This window comes from Euphorbia lathyris, chromosome 1, assembly GCF_963576675.1.
Source record: "Euphorbia lathyris chromosome 1, ddEupLath1.1, whole genome shotgun sequence".
NCBI lineage: Eukaryota > Viridiplantae > Streptophyta > Magnoliopsida > Malpighiales > Euphorbiaceae > Euphorbia > Euphorbia lathyris.
Window position 1 is genome coordinate 77,652,694 of NC_088910.1, and position 21,055 is coordinate 77,673,748.

Consider the following 21,055-nt stretch of genomic DNA (forward strand, 5'->3'; position numbering starts at 1 on the left):
TTTATTTAATTATGTAATTAGAAATCCTATTCCGAATAAGATTTCAATTATTTAATTATCTAACACAACTGGGATTAGGGTTTTGAGAAGTCTATAAATAGACTCCCTAACCCCATAATTCGGAAAACACTAAATAGAAGGGCTAGAGGAATCGTTCCGCAACCATCTCGGCTAATTACAATCCTTCTTACTTTCTCTTTGATCTCGTATCGATTTCTGTTAGAGGCAATCATTGCGATTGCTATTATTAAGGTTGATTACTGATTAGTTATCTTTTTCTGTGTTGTTTCTTTTGTTGTTCGTGATACACGGATTAAGAGTTGTGGGCACTTCGTTTGCAACCGTAGATAGTTCTTCACCGAATGTATTACTTTCTATCCCTCTTTATATGAAATAACAATTAACAGATCTTAAAAAAAAGGAAATAGATAAAATAGATAAAATTCTATTATTCCGCTACGTCTAGGCTTGTCTATTTTCCTTCAGGTGGTTCAGAATCTGACGATGTCGAGGTGCCTAATAGACTTTCTCCGGAAAGGAGCTAGCCTTCTCGGCTCGTATCCAATTTTCCGAACCCACACCGGTCTCCCGCAAGGAATCCGTGTTCATTTCCTATTCGTGGGTGGTGACTCTTCCATACTCCGAGCTCCGGTCCTGCCGAGTAGCTTGATTCTCAGATTGGTTGCTTTTGGCGCCAACCACATCATTATCGTCAATGGTGTCTACCCCCCGGGCTCACCGAGCGAGGCCTGGCACCTACGGTGACATTTAGATAAATCTATCCATCCGGTTATCTCAAGTCGGGTCCCCAATCCTAATGAACTCCTTCATCGGATCCATATAATTGCCTAGATATTTGAATACCTAAAGATTGTGAAATAAGCTTCGTTGTTCACAACAGAAGACATTATTACATGCAAGGCTCAACAACATTATGTTAATCCCTAAACATAACACTTGACTTGGGACAATTTAAGTTTATCAACTTATTAGTTCAGAAACATAAAGTACGGTCTCACTTCATGCTTGTATGAACACTTTATGATTGCTTATATAAACTTAGGATTTTCTTTTATTTAACTTGTTTTAGTTGTGATAAAAGATCAATTCCTTTACATAGTTAAACATACTATATCTTATAAAACAAATGGTAAAAGAACAATTCATTTACAAATAGTTTATATCCGAAAATAATTGTCTATAAGACAATAAACCCCAACATGATCTACCTTCTTACTTACACTGTTATTCATATAAGAATGTTGTTAAGTTCGATGGTCTAGGGTCTCTTCCACTAAAATCACCAAAGTCCGGTCTCCCATATCGAAAGATTCTAATAGAATCATTTTCTGGTAGTTGGGGGATTCATTATCTTCAAACTTCCACTTTTATTATATTGGAAAGCTTCCATCTCGGTCAAGCTTGGTTTGTCGGGAACTTTTGCATGTTTCCTCATGACCATGAGTGAGCAGTCTATTAGCAAGTCTAGCCAGCTTAGTCTGGTGGTTGTAAGTATTATTATCTTTATTTAATGAAGAATGTTATCTTAAATTCAATTTCGAAGGAGTACTTATTGCATGGACTTGACCATTCTATATATTAATTTGATAAGATGACACGAGAGTACTTTTATTGCATGGATCTACATTCTTACTTATACTGTTATTCATACAAGAATGTTGTTAAGTTCGATGCTCTAGGGTATCTTCCATTAAAATCACTAAAGTCTGGTCTCCCATATTGAAAGATTCTAATAGAATCATTTTTTAGTAGTTGGGGATTCATTATCTTCAACCTTCATCTTTTATTATTTTGGAAAGCTTCCATCTCGGTCAAGCTCGGTTTGTAGGGAACTTTTGCATGTTTCCTCATGACCATGGGGGAGTAGTCCATTAGCAAGTATAACCAGTTTAGTCTTGTGGTCGTAAGTATTATTATCTCTATTTAATGAAGAATGTTATCTTAAATGCTTGTTCGAAGGAGTACTTATTGCATATACTTGATCATTCTATATATTAATGAAAGATGACACGAGAGTACTCTTATTGCATGGATCTACCTTCTTACTTATCCTGTTATGGATGGAGACAAATGTAACTTAAACATTATCATTTATGATTGCATTATCATTTATAACCCGTCGAAATAACACAGTTACAAATAATCTGTCGAAATGATAATGTTTAAGTTTGACAGATAAAAGTTACACAAAAAAAAAACTGTATATAACCCGTCAAAATACAATTAACTGTATGCAGATACAAACATTATCATTTTGACAGGTTATTTGTAACTGTGTTATTTCGACAGGTTATTTGTAACTTTTATTCTGTTACTATTACAAATAACCTGTCGAAATTACAAATAACCTGTCGAAATAACATAGTTACAAATAATCTGTTGAAATAATAAATGCAGACATCTTTTTAAAAAATAAAAAATTAATGCAAATATAGAAAATATAAAAGAATTTAGGATTGCATTAAATGAATTTTAGTGTATTTAAAAGTTCAATGCATAATAAATAAACATCTTGAAAATACAAAAGAATATTCTGTTTGTATTTAATGCTTATATGCAGTCCTAAGGGCTGCATATATCAAAACCGATAAAATAAATATACCACAAATTTAACAAAGAAATTCAAAATTCACACTTATGGTTCTAAACAGCTCAAATTAGCATGAAAGAAAAAGACATTTAAGATAGTTTATTTTTCATATTTCCTTCCATTTGTCCGCATGCATCGATATTTTTATTCGCATACATGGCGGGAAGCGGGTATGCTAAGGGGTATTTTCATTTTTATTTCATACCTGTCACAACTATTACTATTTTAAAATCTCATTCTCGTCTTAAACCGTATTGTACAAGTTTTGCGTAGTTTCGTTAGGGTTGAATAGTATGATATAAATTCCACTAAATTAAATGCACCAAAAACGAAATGGAAATTATATTTATTTTATTTGAAAAATTGAAACAAGTGATTGAAAAGATAAGGAAAAGAAGAAAGAAATAGTGTAACGTTGCCAAAGGGAAGAAAATCCAAATTAGGCGAAAGAAACATTCTTTGCTTTCTCCGCTTTTACTAAATTCCAATGCTGATTCCTCCCAAAACCCACTCTTGATACTTAATTCCAATTCCATATTTTTTCAGATTGAGGGAAGGAACTCCTCCTCCTTTGTATCTGAAAGTCATGGCTCTTCACTCGACTGCTTTTTGCTTTGGTGCTGCTGTGGCTTTCAACTCTCGTCCTAATGTTTCCTTCAGACATGATACTGCCTCTGCTACTGCTTTCACTTGTCCTCCTCTTGTTTCTATGCCCCACTCACATTTGCAAGGTACGGTACCTTCTTTCCAATTTCCAATTTCCATTTTGTCTTTTGTTTTGTAACATCAATTTCCAATTTCCAGTTTCTTTTATGTTAGGTAATAAAGCATTACCTGTTGATGGGTCATCTGAAACCAATGATTCAAACTTGGTGGTTTGTTTTGGAGAAATGCTAATTGATTTTGTTCCAACCGTTAGTGGCCTTTCATTGGCTAATGCACCTGCTTTTAAAAAGGCTCCTGGAGGTGCACCTGCAAATGTAGCAGTTGGTATTTCTCGTCTTGGTGGTTCCTCTGCATTCATTGGCAAGGTACCTTGTTCTTGTTCTGTGGGATTTGTAACAATTATATTCAATTGAAGAATTAAGAAATGAGATTCAGTTCTCAACTTGGGAATTTGATGCATGGGACTAGGGTTGTCATTTTGCTTGCTCCCGTCATCACAATTTAACATCTTAGACCACTGAATTCAGTATGAGTTCAACATCCACAATCCAGAAAGTATAACCTTTATTGGAGCAAGTATTGTTACATCTCTTTCTACAGCTGGTCAAATCATTTAAACCAGCTTTGTTAAATTTTAAGTCGTACTGTAAACATTTTGACATCTTTTAGAAAGCATGTTAGATCTTTAATTATGTCTCTAATGATATGCTTAGTGATAATTAAGATACAGTCTTATGTTCCATTTCGAAAGTGCTTCTCTACAAATGGAACATGATTTGGACATACATTTGTTTTCTCCTATGTTTCTGCTCCCACTGAATCCACAATTTTACTGGTATCAAAATCAGCAGTATCTTATTCTCTAAACTGTAGCTGGTTGAAATTGACATATACACAAACATAGACTTAGTGCCTTGTTACTTTTGTGAAACCACAAGTTGCTGCACAGCTGATTTCTGATGCTTGCTCGCTCCCTCTACATGATTCAATTGCTTAAAATAAATAAACGATTGAGACTTGATAGAAAACCGCATTGGCATAAAATATGACAATTTAAAAGGATGCCAGATATCTCTTGAAGTTATGATATGGACTCATCCTTTGGAGCTGGAGCTAAATTGTGATTAGTTAGGCAAACCTATCTGTAAGAAAGAAGGCAAGAATGTCAGCATAAAAAATAATAATAAGAAAAGGTAAACATGTATTTCTGCCTCATGCACAGGTTGGTGAAGATGAATTTGGCTACATGCTTGCTGATATTTTGAAGCAGAATAACGTGAACAATGACGGGATGCGTTTTGATCCTGGTGCAAGGACTGCTTTAGCATTTGTTACTCTCAGGAGCGACGGGGAACGTGAATTCATGTTTTACCGTAATCCTAGTGCTGATATGTTACTTCAGGAATCTGAACTCGATTTTGATTTGATTAAGAAGGTATGTAAATGTTGGTATAATAGTATGTTGCTTTTCGTTCTTAGTTTAGTGTAGTTCAATCACGTGGGATGCAGTTAGGAAACAACTTTCATCTTAGTGAGCTTTCCTTTATTGAGTTTCCAACACCAGGATTATCCCCGAAATTATCTTATATTTTGATCAGCCCTCCAATAGGCCCGGGATATCTCTGTTTATTCTAGGAGGAATAGAGCAGGACACGTGGCTAGTAATGATAGAAGTTAGTTTTGCATTGTAACAGATGCAGCTGTGTAGGGTGTTAAATCATTTGTTAGGTTAGGTTTCCTTCAGCTTAGAGTATAGAGAAAAAAGGGGTTTTCACATGTAATCTAACAGTAGTTTCTTTTCTTATTTTATTCACTTTGAAGTTTTTATAAATATTACATGAACGTTAGGCCTACTTATTCTATTTGTTTAACTTCCTGAACTTCATTTGAAGATGTATTACTAATGTATATGATGATCTTTGCCCTCCTAGATTTCTTCGACATTCTCTTTTTAAGGTTGTTTGTGCATCTATATTTTTACATTGATAATCGAGATGAGATCATTGTTATTATTATTTGAACTGTCTATGTTTGTTACAGCTTTTGACTTTTGAAAGAGAATAAAAAACAATCACCATGGTCGATGCATATCAAAAACTGCAGGCAGGCATCAATAAGAAGGCTATGAGCTTGTGATCTGAGTCCTTTATGTCATCTATTAAAAATAATCAGAAAAAGAAGTTTCATACATTTGAATTCATGTTAGTCCAGTTTATTTATTTTATCTTATCTGTCCGAATTCAGGCAAAAATATTTCATTACGGCTCTATAAGCCTTATAACAGAGCCATGCAAATCAGCACACATTGCAGCAGCAAAAGCTGCAAAGGAAGCAGGTGTTCTTCTGTCTTATGATCCTAACCTGAGGCTTCCATTGTGGTCTTCTGCTGAGAGTGCCAGAGAAGGCATTTTCAGCATTTGGGAACTTGCTGATCTTATCAAGGTGATAATCCAAAATCAAGAATATTCCTCATTTTCCTTACCCTTTATATCTAATGACAACTCTCAAATTTAATCATTCAGATAAGTGAAGAAGAGATATCTTTCTTGACAAAAGGAGAAGATCCATATGATGATGCTGTTGTTCAGAAATTTTTCCATCGAAATCTTAAATTGCTTCTCGTCACTGAGGGTGCTGATGGTTGCAGGTATTACACCAAGGTGGGTCTTGGAGGATTAATTATTATATTCTATATTTTCAGACGGTTCAATTTTTTAATGTAAAATTTGGTATTACAGGAGTTCAGTGGGAGAGTAAAGGGTATAAAAGTAGATGCTGTAGACACCACAGGGGCTGGGGATGCTTTTGTAGCTGGAATATTATCGCAGCTGGCTGACAATCTCTCCTTGCTTCAGGTAATGACATGTCCATTTGTCTGCTATCTGGATTCCTAAGTATCAATATGTTTTCCTTTGAATCTTTAGTTTTCACTTGTTATCTTTAGATTACTTTTAGTATCATGGCATAAAACTGCGTCTGGTTTTTTATGGTGTAGAGTGAGAACCATTTACGGGAAGCACTTAAATTTGCGAATGCTTGTGGTGCATTGACTGTAAAGGAAAGAGGCGCAATTCCAGCTATGCCAACTAGAGAAGCTGTTCTGGATGCCATCCTCAAATCTGCTGTAGCATAGAATTCCTTCATTCAATCTCAGTTTAGTTTGTATGCCCATTTCTTTAAATTGGTAATAAGGGTAAATTATGACCAAATTCTAGGCAGCCATATGATGCTGGTAATCATATGTTGTTCATAAATTATTGAGTGTAATTAGTTCAATCCGGCAATCAACTCTTTGCCCTCATAAATATAGTAATTAGCAGGCAGTTATGCTATGCTACAAAAATCCATGAGTTTTGAAAAAACTAACAACTAACACTATTGAATTTATGTTTCATTTAATTGATTATTAATTAATAATTTATAAAATCAATAGTGCATATATAACAAATGCCACATAAAATAGATATTATGGGAAAGATATATTTAAATTATTATAAATTTGATTATCTATTTTTAATTAAAAATAGACTAATTAATAATATAATTTTATTACTAATATTACTTTTCATTATTTTATGGCCTAATACACAAATAACCTCTTGAACTTGTCCAAATTTTGCAACTGCCCCCTCCAACTTTCAATTGTAACAACTTACCCCTTAAACTTGTCCAATTGTAAAACATAACCCCTCGAACTTGTCCAATTATAAAACAGAACCCCAAATTGTTGACACGGACTGCAATTGAAGAAACACGTGAAATACAAAAGCTGTAAACGCTCGTAAAATGTGATAAACAGATCTTTGGACCCAAAAAAATCAGTATCTAAGTAACCAAATCCTCAATTCTTCAATTTCTTCTTCTTTTTGTTATTCCTATTTGTTTTTTTAGTGATTTCTTGATTCAAAGTTTTGGGATATTATGATGGTGAAAATGTGTTTATGTGGAGAAGTAGCTCTATTGAAGATTTCATGGCGTGATATGAATCCGGGGAAACGTTTTTACGGTTGCTTCAAGTACGGGGTAAAAAAAATCCCAATTTGGGGTTATGTTTTACAATTGGACAAGTTTGAGGAGTTATACTTTACAATTGGACAAGTTTGAGGGGTAAGTTGTTACAATTGAAAGTTGAGGGAGGCAGTTGCAACATTTGGACAAGTGCAGGGGGTTATTTATGTATTAGGCCTTATTTTATTAATATAGTAAATTAAATTATGTAAAACTTAATTAAACATATAAGAAAATTAGTTAGTGATAGAAGGATAAACTTCATATTTTGTAACGATAAATGGAGTAAACAGGTCTTGGTCTATTTACTGATCCATTTATGGCCCGCTTGTAACCTAGTCAGATTAGAATTAGGGTTAGGGTCATGGTTACAAGATAATAGAGAAAGAGACTCTCTCTCTTCTATGCATCCCCTTTTCTCTCTGTTTTCGAGTTTTGTTCTTAGTTCGTGAATCAATGGTGATTACTCATTTGGTGTGATAACCTCCTAGATCGGTGATACGAAGCTAAGGTCAATTAGTTTCGCTCCTATTCAACGGATCTGCGCTATAAAAGGTAAGCCTAAATCTGTTGATTTACTTATTATTAGATCCAGGTTCATTACCCGTCCCTTAGAGTTTAGAGAAAACCACTAGACTTCTCCATTGAAGCCTACATTAGTATTTGAGCCGTTTAGCTCCCTGTTCCCTCTGTTAGGAAGCCTTTATGCGTGATTTATGATTCTATTAATTTGTTTGATTGAATAAATGCATGCTTGGTTGAGTCAAGTCTCAAATCTATGTTTTTAATGTGTCTCGGGATGTTTTTGGTCTGCCGAAATCGCCCCGAGGGCTGCTGGAATTTCCTGGCGACTTTAAGCAGTTTAATACGCGTCAATTAGGGCATGTTTGCTCTATAACGCATATTTCTAGTCGTCAAAACCCAAAACGACCATACCATCAAACTTAGAGACCCCAAACCCCCCATCGCATGAACTTCCATGACCGTCGGACGTCGGGAAGGCGGCGCGTGGCCTACACGCGCCGCCGACCGTCGCCCACATATGCGGTGCCTGTGGCGTGTTGGAGTTTAGTGTCCTAAAGACAATTGTTTTAGGATATTAATATTAATGAATAAATTGTTTATTTGATCATTTGTTTAATCAGATATATAACATTAAAATGAAACTATATATAAAGGCAAGAATCTTTCATAAAGAAAGTAACCCTAAGTTTATTTAAGTAGTTATAAAGTGTTCATACAAGCATGAAGTGAGACTGTACTTTATAATAGACCAATAAACTTAAATTAAACCCAAGTCAAGTAATATGTTATAGGGGTTAGCATATTGTTGTTGAGACTTGCATGTAACAGTGTTTTCTGTTGAGACAGAAAGCTGATCTCACAAACTTTAGATATTCGAATATCTAGACAGTTATATGGATCCGGTGAAGGAGTTCATTATGATTGGGACCCGACTTGAGATAATAGAATGGATTGATTTATCTAATGTGTCAACTACTCATCTCATTGGTATTAGTAGGTATAACTAATCCTCAGACTCAAACATTCGTTAATTAGTGATTCTGGATTATGGAGTCTGATACTTTGATTCTGTGCGAGCACGATCCAATAGGTGAGAGCAGGGTTGGGTTTCACACAAAGTAATTGCAGAATAGTTAATGTCAGATTGAGCATTCGTCACTCCCGATAAGTGGGAGATATATCCAAATGGCCGCTTGTGGTGAATTGACTAAAATCCTTTCAAGGTGATACAGTTAAGAGTAGAAATGAACATTTCACTTAACTTATCTTTTTAGAGTGAATTCAACCTGTACAAGTAAAACCGGACTCTTCGTTATATGTAACCTTGACACATTCCATGGTTATAAGGAATTGACCGACAGGATATAGTTGATGAAGGATCGTATTATACTGTACCTAATACAGAAAGGTTAACGTCAGTTATCAACCTGACTTTTTAATTGCTCTGGGGGAATATCATAGGTTCTGCTAGTAACAGCTCGCGACGGTATTCCGTTATATATATGTTGGAATTAATCGTGATGAATAATTTCAAAGGATATATACGGCTAGTGGCAATAAGAGCCTAATGGGTCGCATATGGAACTTGGAATCGGAGGACGAAAATGTAAATTATTGAGACATAGTGCATGGGCCGAAATTTATATATTAAATAGGGATATTAATTTGATTTAATAATTATAATTAGATTATGGTTATAAATTAAATTAAAGGATTATCTGATAATATTAATTAGAAATTTTTATGTGATTGAAACTCTAATTAATTATCCCTAACAATAATTAAATTACTAATTTGATTAATAATAATTATCTAGATATAATTAATTATTGTTTAGATAATATTAAAGTGTTTATTTAATTATCTAATTAGTAATCCTATTCTGAATAAGATTCTGATTATTTAATTACCTAACACAACTGTGATTAGGGTTTAGAGAAGTCTATAAATAGACTCTCTAACCCATGAATTTCGACTAACACATAAGAAGGAGAAGAGGAACTGTTCCGTCTTTCGTCTCGGCTAATTTACTTTATTTCTTACTTCCTCTTTGATCTCGTATCGATTTCTGTTAGAGGCAATCATTGCGATTGCTATTTATTAAAGGTTGATCACTGATTAGTTTTGTTTTGTGTTGAATCAAACGTCCGTGGTTCACGAGTTGATAATAACAAGTTGTGGGCACTTCGTTTGCAACGCTAGATAGTTCTTCAATAAAGGTATTACTTTCTATCCCTCTTTATATGAAATAACAATTAACAGATCTTGGAAAAGGGAAATAGATAACATAGATAAAATTTTATTATTCCGCTATGTCTAGGCTTGTCTATTTTCTTACATTGGTATCAGAGCCTATGTTAATCTGTTATTTCATATATGTAAATAAAAGGGTTATTCAATCAGATTGAATAGATTTATTGTTAGGACAAATTAATTAATCGGTTAGTTCAATTAATCTAATGATAAATAAGTTTTGATTACTTGTTAATTAAAAGTGATTATGCATAGTTCCTGATTATTTCGGTTGATAATCGTTTAAACAAAACATTAAAGGTTTTATGGTTGGATAATTAAAACGTTTTGTTTTATTAAATCTCAAAGATAACAAGTGATATTCTGAAAATTGTTTTGAAATCGTTTTGAAACAATTATATGTATATATATGATTTAAAAAAATATAGAAACAGTAGCGTTGGGGTCGCTGCCGCGAGGCAGCCACCCCGCGCCACTGTTGCTGGTTGCTGCCAGCGGCAGCAACTAGCGGTAGTGCGACGCTGCTGCCGTTAAGGCAGCAGCGCCGCGGTGCCGGCTGTTGCCCTAGGGCAACAGCCTTAACGTTTGGGTCGGTACGATTAAATCGGCCCTGTCCAATCACTGATACGGGTTTTAAAATTGTTTTAAAACAGGCCCAGGTTTTAAATATATATATGTATATGTTTCAGAATATAATAATTTGTTTTGATTATCAAAACCAATTTATTTAAAAGTTTGTTTTACATAAATATTTGATATAAGTAATTCAAATCATTAAATGAATTGTACGAATTAATTAGGGTATGCATAATTAAAATTGGATGTAAATTAATTTAAGTTGTTAATTTGATTAACTCAAATATTACATAAATAGTTTATGTAATCAACCAATTAAATTTAATTTAATTGAGTCTATGCATGTTTGGCGTTATGGACATATTAGACCCCTCTATAATCGTTATTTAGTCTTTTGGTATTTAAATAGGACCTGCGTGTCCTGCCTTCTCTTACTCTCTATTGTATTTCTTTTCTCATCCAAATCCCTTCAAGTAAATTGAAGTTTCCTAGAAGTAGAATATTGTTGTAATTCAAGGCGCCAAGGAGAAGACGGAGGACCCAAAGAGAAATATGTAATAGTTAGTATTTCCCTAGGGTGACCCTTTATTCCGTTTCTGGCTCAACGGAATAAACTTAGAGATATGTCCATAATTGTCAATGTTGAATGTATGAATGTTTGATATGTGCTAAAGCAAATCAAGACTAGGTTAGATTATGAGACTTAAATAAGATCCCTCACTAATCAAAAGTTAAGTAAATAAGCAAGTTATTAAATCGGTTGCCCCTCCCTAATATTATAATTCAGCCGGCAGTACTGGGGGCCTTTGGGTTGTTGAGTAAACTCAAGCTCGGGGTCTTATGGTAACACCTGAATTATCGAAAAATTATTTTTCACGAATATAGGGGTAATGCTTAAATTAGGATAGAATAATTGGATGAGTAAACTCATATTGTTCTAACCTAATGGGCAATATGGTTGGGATTGATAAACGACACATATCAGTTACTAATGTGGTTAGTAACCCAACAACCTAGAAATCACATGTTTTGATATGATTGATTACATGAATCTACCTAATGAATGAAACTAGCTTGTTGAGTAAACTCAAGGTGAAATTTCAGGAGTTAGGATTCTAGCTCACTAAAGGAATTGTGAATATCTTTCGAATTAATATAGAGGGTTATTAATTTGGTAAAATAGTGGGAGCAATTTAAAAACATAAAAGTCCAACGTATTTAGATTGTAAGTGAATTAAACAAATGAATAACATCCGTCACTTTTCTCACTCTCAGGTTAATCGTACTCTAAAACAATCATGTCGAAAACCGATCTAAGAAATATCCTTACCGATAACAAGTTGAATGGTTCAAACTTCGCCGACTGGTTTCGTAACCTCAAAATTGTTTTGAAGTTCGAAAAGATAGGGTATGTACTGGATACATCGATACCCGTTCTTTCGGTCGATGATGCACCCATTGAAGAGATTGATGCCTATCAGAAGCATAAATCTGATGATGAACACGCCGGGTGCATCATACTTGCATCGATGACACCAGATCTGCAAAGGCAACATGAGGAGATGGATGCCTATTCTATTGTCATGCACTTGAAAGAGCTGTTCGGGAAACAGACTCGTTGTGAATGTTTTGAGATATCAAAACTGTTGTTTCGCTGCAGGATGGAAGAGGGCACATCTGTTATGACACATTGTGTCAAGATGATTGGCTATATCACCAAACTTTCTAGTATTGGCTTCGCGATGGATCATGAACTAAGTGTCGACTTACTTCTTACATCCCTCCCAGAAAGTTATTCACAGTTCACCATGAACTACCAAATGAATGACTTACATACCTCTCTTGAAGAGCTTGCCAATATGCTCAAGACTATTGAGCCCTCAAGAAAGATCAGGTGGTACCTGCTCTTGTGATTGAGGGATCAAAGAAGAGGAATGGGAATTTTCCCAATCTGAAATATCCCAAGAAGAACAAGGGAGGCAAGCCAGCCCAGGCTAAAGGAAAGCAAATCAAGAAGCCCAAAGGGAAATGCCACTTCTGTGGTAAAGATGGGCATTGGAGGAGAAATTGCAAGGAGTAACTAGCTTCTCTCAAGAAGGGAAAGGACAGTGCTTCAACTTCTGGTATGTTCTATATTGAAATTAACTCAATTTCGCAGTCTGAATCTTGAGTATTCGACGGGTTGGGAGTACCAATTGATGGAAGAGGGGCTCTAAGCGATCACGAGCGAAGACGTGTCGATGGGAAGAAAGAGTTAATGGTCAAAGGAAGGCAGAGAAGTTTCTTACACCGGCAAGGGTAAATAAGCCCAGGTAGTGTTTTGAGAGATGCAGGTGGTGCTTGGTTGTCGGGTTTTGCACAGAATCTGGGATTGGGTTCTTCGTTTATTGCTGAGCTCTGGGATATCTTTTCAAGGCTTAGAATGACAGAGGATCTGGGGATTAGAAAGCTGCTCGTAGAGTCAGACAATCTCGAAGCGGTTAATATGATTGCAGATAGAAGAGCTCTGTGTTTCGGGACACCTTTTTTCTCAAAGGTTGCTTTCTCTCACCTCAAAGGTTGCTGACTCTGATAGTGGGCATAGATTCGAAAAGCCAGTCGACCTTCCAATTCAAGGTTCTAAACCCGGTTTAAATGCGGTTTAAGGCAGGGTTTAAAGGCTTTGTTACTATTAATAGTAAGAGAAACTGTTACTTAAACGAGAAATAGCTTTAAAAAACGGTTACTAGGAAGGATAAAAGAAAGTCTCAACTAGAAAGGCAACTATCAACTATCTAGTAGTCTGTAAATTATCATTATTACAAATAAGAAAAAGGTCTATTTCATTGTGGATCTCATATTTGTATGAATATGCAGGAATTAAAGCAGACTAGAGAATTAAAGAAAGGAGACATAAACTTGCGAGTAGGAAATGGAGCAAGAGTTGCCGCCCTCACAATTGGAGATTATGTTTTGAGTTTGCCCTCTGGGCTTGTAATAGAATTAAGGAACTGTTTGTATGTTCCAGAGATGTCTCGTAACATTATTTCTATTAGCTGTCTAGTTGATGATGGCTTTCATGTTTCAATTAAGAACAATGGTTGTGAATTTTATAGAAATAACATTTTCTATTTTTCAGGAATATCATTAAATAGGATTTATATTTTGAATGATAAAGTTTCTGCTTTCACAATTGATACCAAAAGACTTAGATTAGATAATTCAACTTACTTGTGGCATTGTCGTTTAGGCCATATAAACCAGAGACGCATGCTTAAGCTACATCAAGATGGGCTTATAGACTCAATTGATTTTGAATCAATGGGAACATGTGAGTCATGTTTAAAAGGAAAAATGACAAAGATTCATATAGGTGTTGCCTTACCGGAAGTGACGCTCCGGAAACCGTAGGAATTGACAAGCCACGGAACTTACGGGCCCTAGTTTCTGATCCCCGGCATTAGACATACCTTGACTAGGAACCACGTAGTCTAAGTACTTCACGGGTCGGTCAAACTACACGTAGTCGTCTTTGCAAGAGTAAATCGTTAATCGAATATATTCGGAGTTATTGCTTATTATATTTATAACTTATCATCACCTATATCATTCCGTGGAGTTTTCCGTTACATAAATCTATCTCACCAATAGTTTAGGAGTAGTTTGTAGTTGGTTCCCACATCAACCCCAAAGTATTCACCGCTTAAATAACGTATAAAACCGAGTCGTTTAATACTTGCACTTATAAATCCCGTGGATTCGATACCTGGTCTTAACCGGATTATTACTTGATACGACGGGGTACACTTGCCCCTAAGTAGTGACGTCTAGTAAAGATAAAGCATTTAGAAAGATCACATCCATAGTCATAACGCACTTATCGTAATATGCATTTTATCGTAGAAAACACTACGCTAGACGAATCACGCCATCAAGTTTTTGGCGCCGTTGCCGGGGATTTATAATTTCTTGCAATATTAGACAAAAACGTTTTATTGTTAGTCTAAGCATTTGTAGATATTACTTTCTTTTTGTGAATAATTTGTTTTGTTTCTTGTTGTTACTAATGATTTTTTCCATGGTATGATGCCTCATATTCGTCATATGTGGGATGACCACATGGAGGACGAATGTTTGCACCTACACTCAACCTCGCAATTCGATGTGGTAATCTCTATGCTTAAAGACATTCATGAAGGATTATCTAACACTGAGGCATATTGCAGGGATTTGGAAAATCTATTTGCCAGATTGAAGTCTCCTCTTGATTCAGCCGCGAACGAATCAATTCGAGGTTCCAATTCGGTTTGTCAAAATGGAAAGCTCAAGTTAATTGAGTTTTCTCAAGAGGATTCTCCAAATAATGAAGGTTGTCTCAGTTATGAGGAAATGGACATCGATGAGCCGGTTGTGTGCGGACCCATGGAAATGAATCCAAAACTAGAAGAGTTTGAGGTTCCTTCTACCTCGAAACATTTCACTCTTTTTGAACTACCAAAGGAGTCAAAAAGGGAGCAAACTGAACTCTTCAATAATTTCTATAAATATAGTTTTTGGTTTTTGTTAAATTTTTTTGAAGCTAACAATCCGTTTTGTAGGTACGGATTGTCTATTCAAGAATTTGCATTTCTAACGCGTATGGAAGCATACACCTAAGAGGAAATTCTAAGTCGAGCTCACCGACTATAAAGTAGCTTCTTGGGAGGCAACCCAAGCTCGAATAAAGTTTAATTTTATGTCTTTAATTTACTTTTAAGTTCTTACATTTAAGTTATTATTGTGTGCTTAATTATTTTTTCTTACATTTTATTAGGTGTTCGTGTAATTTTGTGTCAATTCGGTGGGACGATCTGGAAGAGAGTTGTAAGTATTGACGTTGGCAAAATTAAAACAAAAATGAAAAAATGAAAAAAAAAATTTATTTTATTTTATTCTATTTGATTTTATTTTTATTTTTGGAATATATATAATATACATATGTTGATTTAAAATAATAAAAAAAAAGTGATGCTGGCCGCTGCGGCACGCGGGGCGCGCGGCAGCACACTCCGCGCGCAGGCGCTGCCACAGCTCCAGGAGCTGCGGCACGCGGGGCGCGCGACAGCACGCTCTGCGTGCAGCGCTGCCCAGCGCTGGGCACCGCCGCTGTGCGACGCCCGCCGGCCCCAACGAGTTGAAATTTTATTTTATTTTTTTTTCTTTTTCTTTCTTCTCTAATTTTATTTTAATAAAAAAAAAATATATATATATAATAAAAAAAATCAAACAATAAACAAATTAATAAATTAATAAAAATATTTACATTAATAATCTTACACCCAATTTAAATTTTAAATTTTAAATTTTAAATAAATGCCAACCGAGTTCGAGAATTGATACCTCGAATACTTCACAAGTCATTACTTTCACAAGTCTCTACCTTACTCTTTTTTCTTTACACCTTGTGCTTCAAATTTATTTCGCAATGTTGGAACTTATTGCGTTTTTAAGTATGAGGAGGGATAGGGTAGATACCCTTCTATCTTTCAATTTAAATTCTATCTTTCTTTTTCTTTTTGTTTTCTTTTCTTTTGCGACGTCCTTGGAATAGACGTCCTTTTAATAACGTGGAGGGTCGTGCAACCCCGCACTTTCAGTTTGTTTTGCACTAACAAAAACAAAAATAAATAAAAATCAAATAAACAACAAAATAGTTAAACTAATTTATTGATTCTTTAAATTTTTCCGACACACTACCTCTCCCTCGGAAATAAAATAAAAGTTCTGTTATTTGTCCTTAAAATAAAAAGACGGAACACAAAGGATCGGTTTTAGTAAGAAATTTTAGTCTTAATTTTGAAGTTCTAGAATTTATGCAAAGTCTAGGTTTATACTAAACAAAAGCATCGAATCCTAACCCACATGTCATCTCCATAATGAAATTTAAGAAGGCAATAAAAACGGGATGTTCGAGAGTCTAGCAAAGACTCGATAGTACACAATTTAAACCCGAATTTTTGTGAGGTATTTTTGAGCCTAAAGGAGTTCGTACGAGAACTCCATTTCTTTCACAATTTTTCGAGAGCTTTGACTTCACTCGACTCATAGAGTTTGCACCTAATACCGGGTTAAGTACACCTATTTTGGTTAAAATGGCAATAGATGATAAAACGGACCCACTTAGTTTAATTCTCTTCTTAATTTATTTTTCTCGTTTTTATCAACCTCTAGGAAACCCCCTTGAGCCTACTAACCGACTTTTCTTGTCAACACCCTTTTAACAGTTAACCCTCTTTTTCCTCTTGTTTAAATACCAACAAAATCGATTCGCACCCGAAATAAGTCAAGGCCTTAAAAAGTGAGCTCCATAAGTTCTCGAGATCGTTTTTGTGCCACTCTCAAAACAAAAAGAAAAAGAAGAACATAATAAAGAGAAAAAAGGCATTCTCAAGCTCCACCTGAGCAATTTCGAGTATTTTACAAACCTACCAAGGCCAAAATAAAACACGGTGCAATCATCAAATTGGTATTTAAACTCGAGTTTTCAAAAATTAACCATTAAAAAGCCACCCACATTACAACCCCCCTCCGGGCTCATTTTTAATATTGTCTAAACCATAACATAGGAGGAAAAACCCGGATGAAAAGGCAAACTCAAAGTGATCTCGGGTAAGTGCAAAGAAGAGTGCCAAAACACCGACCCACCAAAGTTTGAGCGTAAGAGTGAAATCCCTTAGTGAGGTATTATTGGGTTCTCAAAAGATAATCGACCCCTGTTAATATTGCCTATTAATTTTGATCATAGAGGTTTCAAACAAGTTTTGGCCACTCATTTGTTTGCGTAGGTACTTGCCGAAAACATTGCATAAAACTTTAATTTTGAAATCACACACTTGGTAAAACCGATCGTCGGTTTGTTTCTTAATAATCTCAATCCCTTGTCTTTCGATTTCTTTTACTTGAGGACAAGTCAAACTTTAAAGTCCGAGGAGGTTTGATAGGGGCGTTTCGTCCCTATCTTTTAGCGTGATTTACGGTTTAATTTGAGGCTAAATAGATAAGTTTAATTATAAAAATAGAGTGTTTTAATAAAATAACGAAGTAAGAATAAAATTCGTAATGTTAATTAATAATCTTTAGTTTTGATTGAATTTATGAAATAAAATGTCAAGCTAACTCGGCTCTCGAGAACTGTATTTCAGGTACGAACAAGGGAGCAAAATTCATGCATTTACGCGAGGCGTATTATCCCTTACGCGGGGCGTGGAACATGGAGTCAGAAATGATTGGCTTATCCGCAGGCACCACGTGGGATCTACTCAGCAATACGCAAGGCGTACCCAACCTACGCGGGGCGAAGAAAGCAATAATTGGCCCAATCATAAACATCAGACTGCATTGTCCCCCGAAGTCAACTATCTACGCGAGGCGTGTTTCAGGATACGCAGGGCGTACATGGTGTAATTCAAGCGCTTTTTAGCCAGGAGCTCAAACACGCACGGCGTACACCAACATACGCGGGGCGTGGTTGAGACAAAAGATCCGGATCAGGTCCACATGCAGGAAATTATTGAAGGAATGGGCCAACACGCGGGGCGTGCTCCACCATATGCGCGGCGTAGTATGGGAAAATGAAGAAATCATGATGTTGCTCCATACTTGTACCTTGTGAAATTACAACTTTGCCCTAGCTTGATGTGTATAAATAGGGGTTTAACCTTAAGTTTGGGGGATATATATACTTTATATATACTTTTTATATACTTTTTTAGATACACTTATATATAGATTTGGCTGCATAGTTTTAGGATTGAGCTTTTATGTAATAAAACTCTACCACCTTGAGAGCTTGTTCGCTTAATCCGTCATTCCGTCAAAGTTCCGTTCGACCTCCATCCACCAAGCTCGAGAGTTCCACCTCTAAGTCCTAAGAGACGGCCTTGAGTCCGGTTAGCTAGTTCCGAGGGCCGATTCTTCCCTCTCTACTTGCTAATTAGCTTGTACTCTTCCTATGTACTAGGCTTGGTTGTATTCCGCATTTACGCTTTCCACATTTATAATATATGATTTGCAATTTCCATCTCTATATACGTGTTGATGTTTATTGCTTGTTTTGATACTCGTAATTGATTATTGTGTAGGGGAACGCGATTTCCGACGCCATCCGGGCTATCTTTAGGGATTCATATAGGTGTTGCCTTACCGGAAGTGACGCTCCGGAAACCGTAGGAATTGACAAGCCACGGAACTTACGGGCCCTAGTTTCTGATCCCCAGCATTAGACACGCCTTGACTAGGAACCACGTAGTCTAAATACTTCACGGGTCGGTCAAACTACACGTAGTCGTCTTTGCAAGAGTAAATCGTTAATCGAATATATTCGGAGTTATTGCTTATTATATTTATAACTTATCGTCACCCATATCATTCCGTGGAGTTTTCCGTTACATAAATCTGTCTCACCAATAGTTTAGGAGTAGTTTGTAGTTGGTTCCCACATCAACCCCAAAGTATTCACCGCTTAAATAACGTATAAAATCGAGTCATTTAATACTTGCACTTATAAATCCCGTGGATTCGATACCCCGTCTTAACCAGATTATTACGTGATACGACAGGGTACACTTGCCCCTAAGTAGTGACGTCTAGTAAAGATAAAGCATTTAGAAAGATCACATCCATAGTCATAATGCACTTATCGTAATATACATTTTGTCGTAGAAAACACTACGCTAGACGGATCACGCATCAAGTGGTACCTGACATTGTGAATCCCATTACTCTGTACTGTGATAACAATGGAGCCATTGCACAAGCAAAGGAACCACGGTCTCATAATGCATCCAAACATTATCTCAAGCGATATCATCTCGTTAGGGAGATCATAGCCAGGGGAGATGTGAGAATAGAAAAGGTGCCCACTGAGGACAACGTTGCAGATCCGTTGACCAAGCCATTACCACAAAGAGCTCACGATAGACATCGTAGTTCTTCTGGTATTAGTTTCAGGAACAATTGGCTTTAGTCCAAGTGGGAGAATGTTGGAGTTTAGTGTCCTAAATACAATTGTTTTAGGATATTAATATTAATGAATAAATTGTTAATTTGATCATTCCTTTAATCAGATATATAACATTAAAATGAAACTATATATAAAGGCAAGAATCTTTCATAAAGAAAGTAACCCTAAGTTTATTTAAGTAGTTATAAAGTGTTCATACAAGCATGAAGTGAGACTGTACTTTATAATAGACCAATAAATTTAAAGTAAACCCAAGTCAAGTAATATGTTATAGGGGTTAGCATATTGCTGTTGAGACTTGCATGTAACAGTGTTTTCTCTCGAGACAGAAAGCTGATCTCACAAGCTTTAGATATTCGGATATCTAGACAGTTACATGGATTCGGTGAAGGAGTTCATTAGGATTGTGACCCGACTTGAGATAATAGAATGGATTGATTTATCTAATGTGTCAACTGTTCATCTTATTGGTATTAGTAGGTATAACTAATCCTCAGACTCAAACATTCGTTAATTAGTGATTCTGGATTATGGAGTCTGATACTTTGATTCTGTGTGAGCATGATCCAATAGGTGAGAGCCTAGGGTGTGTGAGAGCAGGGTTGGGTATCACACAAAGTAATTGCAGAATAGTTAATGTCAAATTGAGCATTCGTCACTCCCGATAAGTGGGAGATATATCCAAATGGCCGCTTATGGTGAATTGACTGAAATCCTTGCAAGGTGATACAGTTAAGAGTAGAAATGAACATTTCACTTAACTTATCTTTTCAGAGTGAATTCAACCTGTACAAGTAAAACCGGACTCTTCGTTATATGTAACCTTGACACATTCCATGGTTATAAGGAATTGACCGACAAGATATAGTTGATGAAGGATCGTATTATACTGTACCTAATATAGAAAGGTTAATGTCAGTTATCAACTTGACTTCTTAATTGCTCTGGGGGAATATCATAGGTTCTGCTAGTAACAGCTCGCGGCGGTATTCCGTTATATATATGTTGGAATTAATCGTGATGAATAATTTCAAAGGATATATGATGCGCGTTTCTAGTAGTGTTCTTTTTAACGACGAAATGTATATTACGTTAAGTGCGCTATGACTATGGATGTGATCTTTATAAATGCTTTAACTCTACTAGACGCCACTACTTAGGGGCAAGTATACCCCGTCGTATCAAGTAATAATCCGGTTAAGACCGGGTATCGAATCCACGGGATTTATAACTACAAGTATTAGACGACTCGGTTTTATATTTTATTTAAGCGGTGAATACTTTGAGGTTGATATGGGGACCAACTACAAACTACTCCTAACTACGTGTGAGGCGAATTTATATAACAAACTCTATGAAGTGATATGGATGCGATAAGTTATAACTATGACAAATAACGACTTCTAATGTTTATACGGTTGATGGTTTGCTCTTGC

General features: G+C 35.8%; 1 protein-coding gene across 2 annotated transcripts; it reads left to right on the top strand.

Moving 5' to 3' along the window:
- The first annotated feature begins 2,990 nt into the window (after nucleotides 1-2,990).
- LOC136202684 (probable fructokinase-6, chloroplastic) lies at nucleotides 2,991-6,620 on the top strand. 2 transcript variants are annotated; one of them, XM_065993455.1, is made up of 7 exons: nucleotides 2,991-3,342; nucleotides 3,416-3,642; nucleotides 4,500-4,712; nucleotides 5,522-5,719; nucleotides 5,800-5,937; nucleotides 6,016-6,132; nucleotides 6,273-6,620. In XM_065993455.1, the coding sequence occupies exons 1-7, from the start codon at nucleotides 3,198-3,200 to the stop codon at nucleotides 6,408-6,410; spliced, it is 1,176 nt and encodes a 391-aa protein (XP_065849527.1). In that variant the 5' UTR covers nucleotides 2,991-3,197; the 3' UTR covers nucleotides 6,411-6,620. The 2 variants fall into 2 exon arrangements, with proteins under 2 accessions (XP_065849527.1, XP_065849536.1); XM_065993464.1 differs by having other exon boundaries at nucleotides 2,992-3,342; nucleotides 3,431-3,642.
- Nucleotides 6,621-21,055: the final 14,435 nt, after the last annotated feature.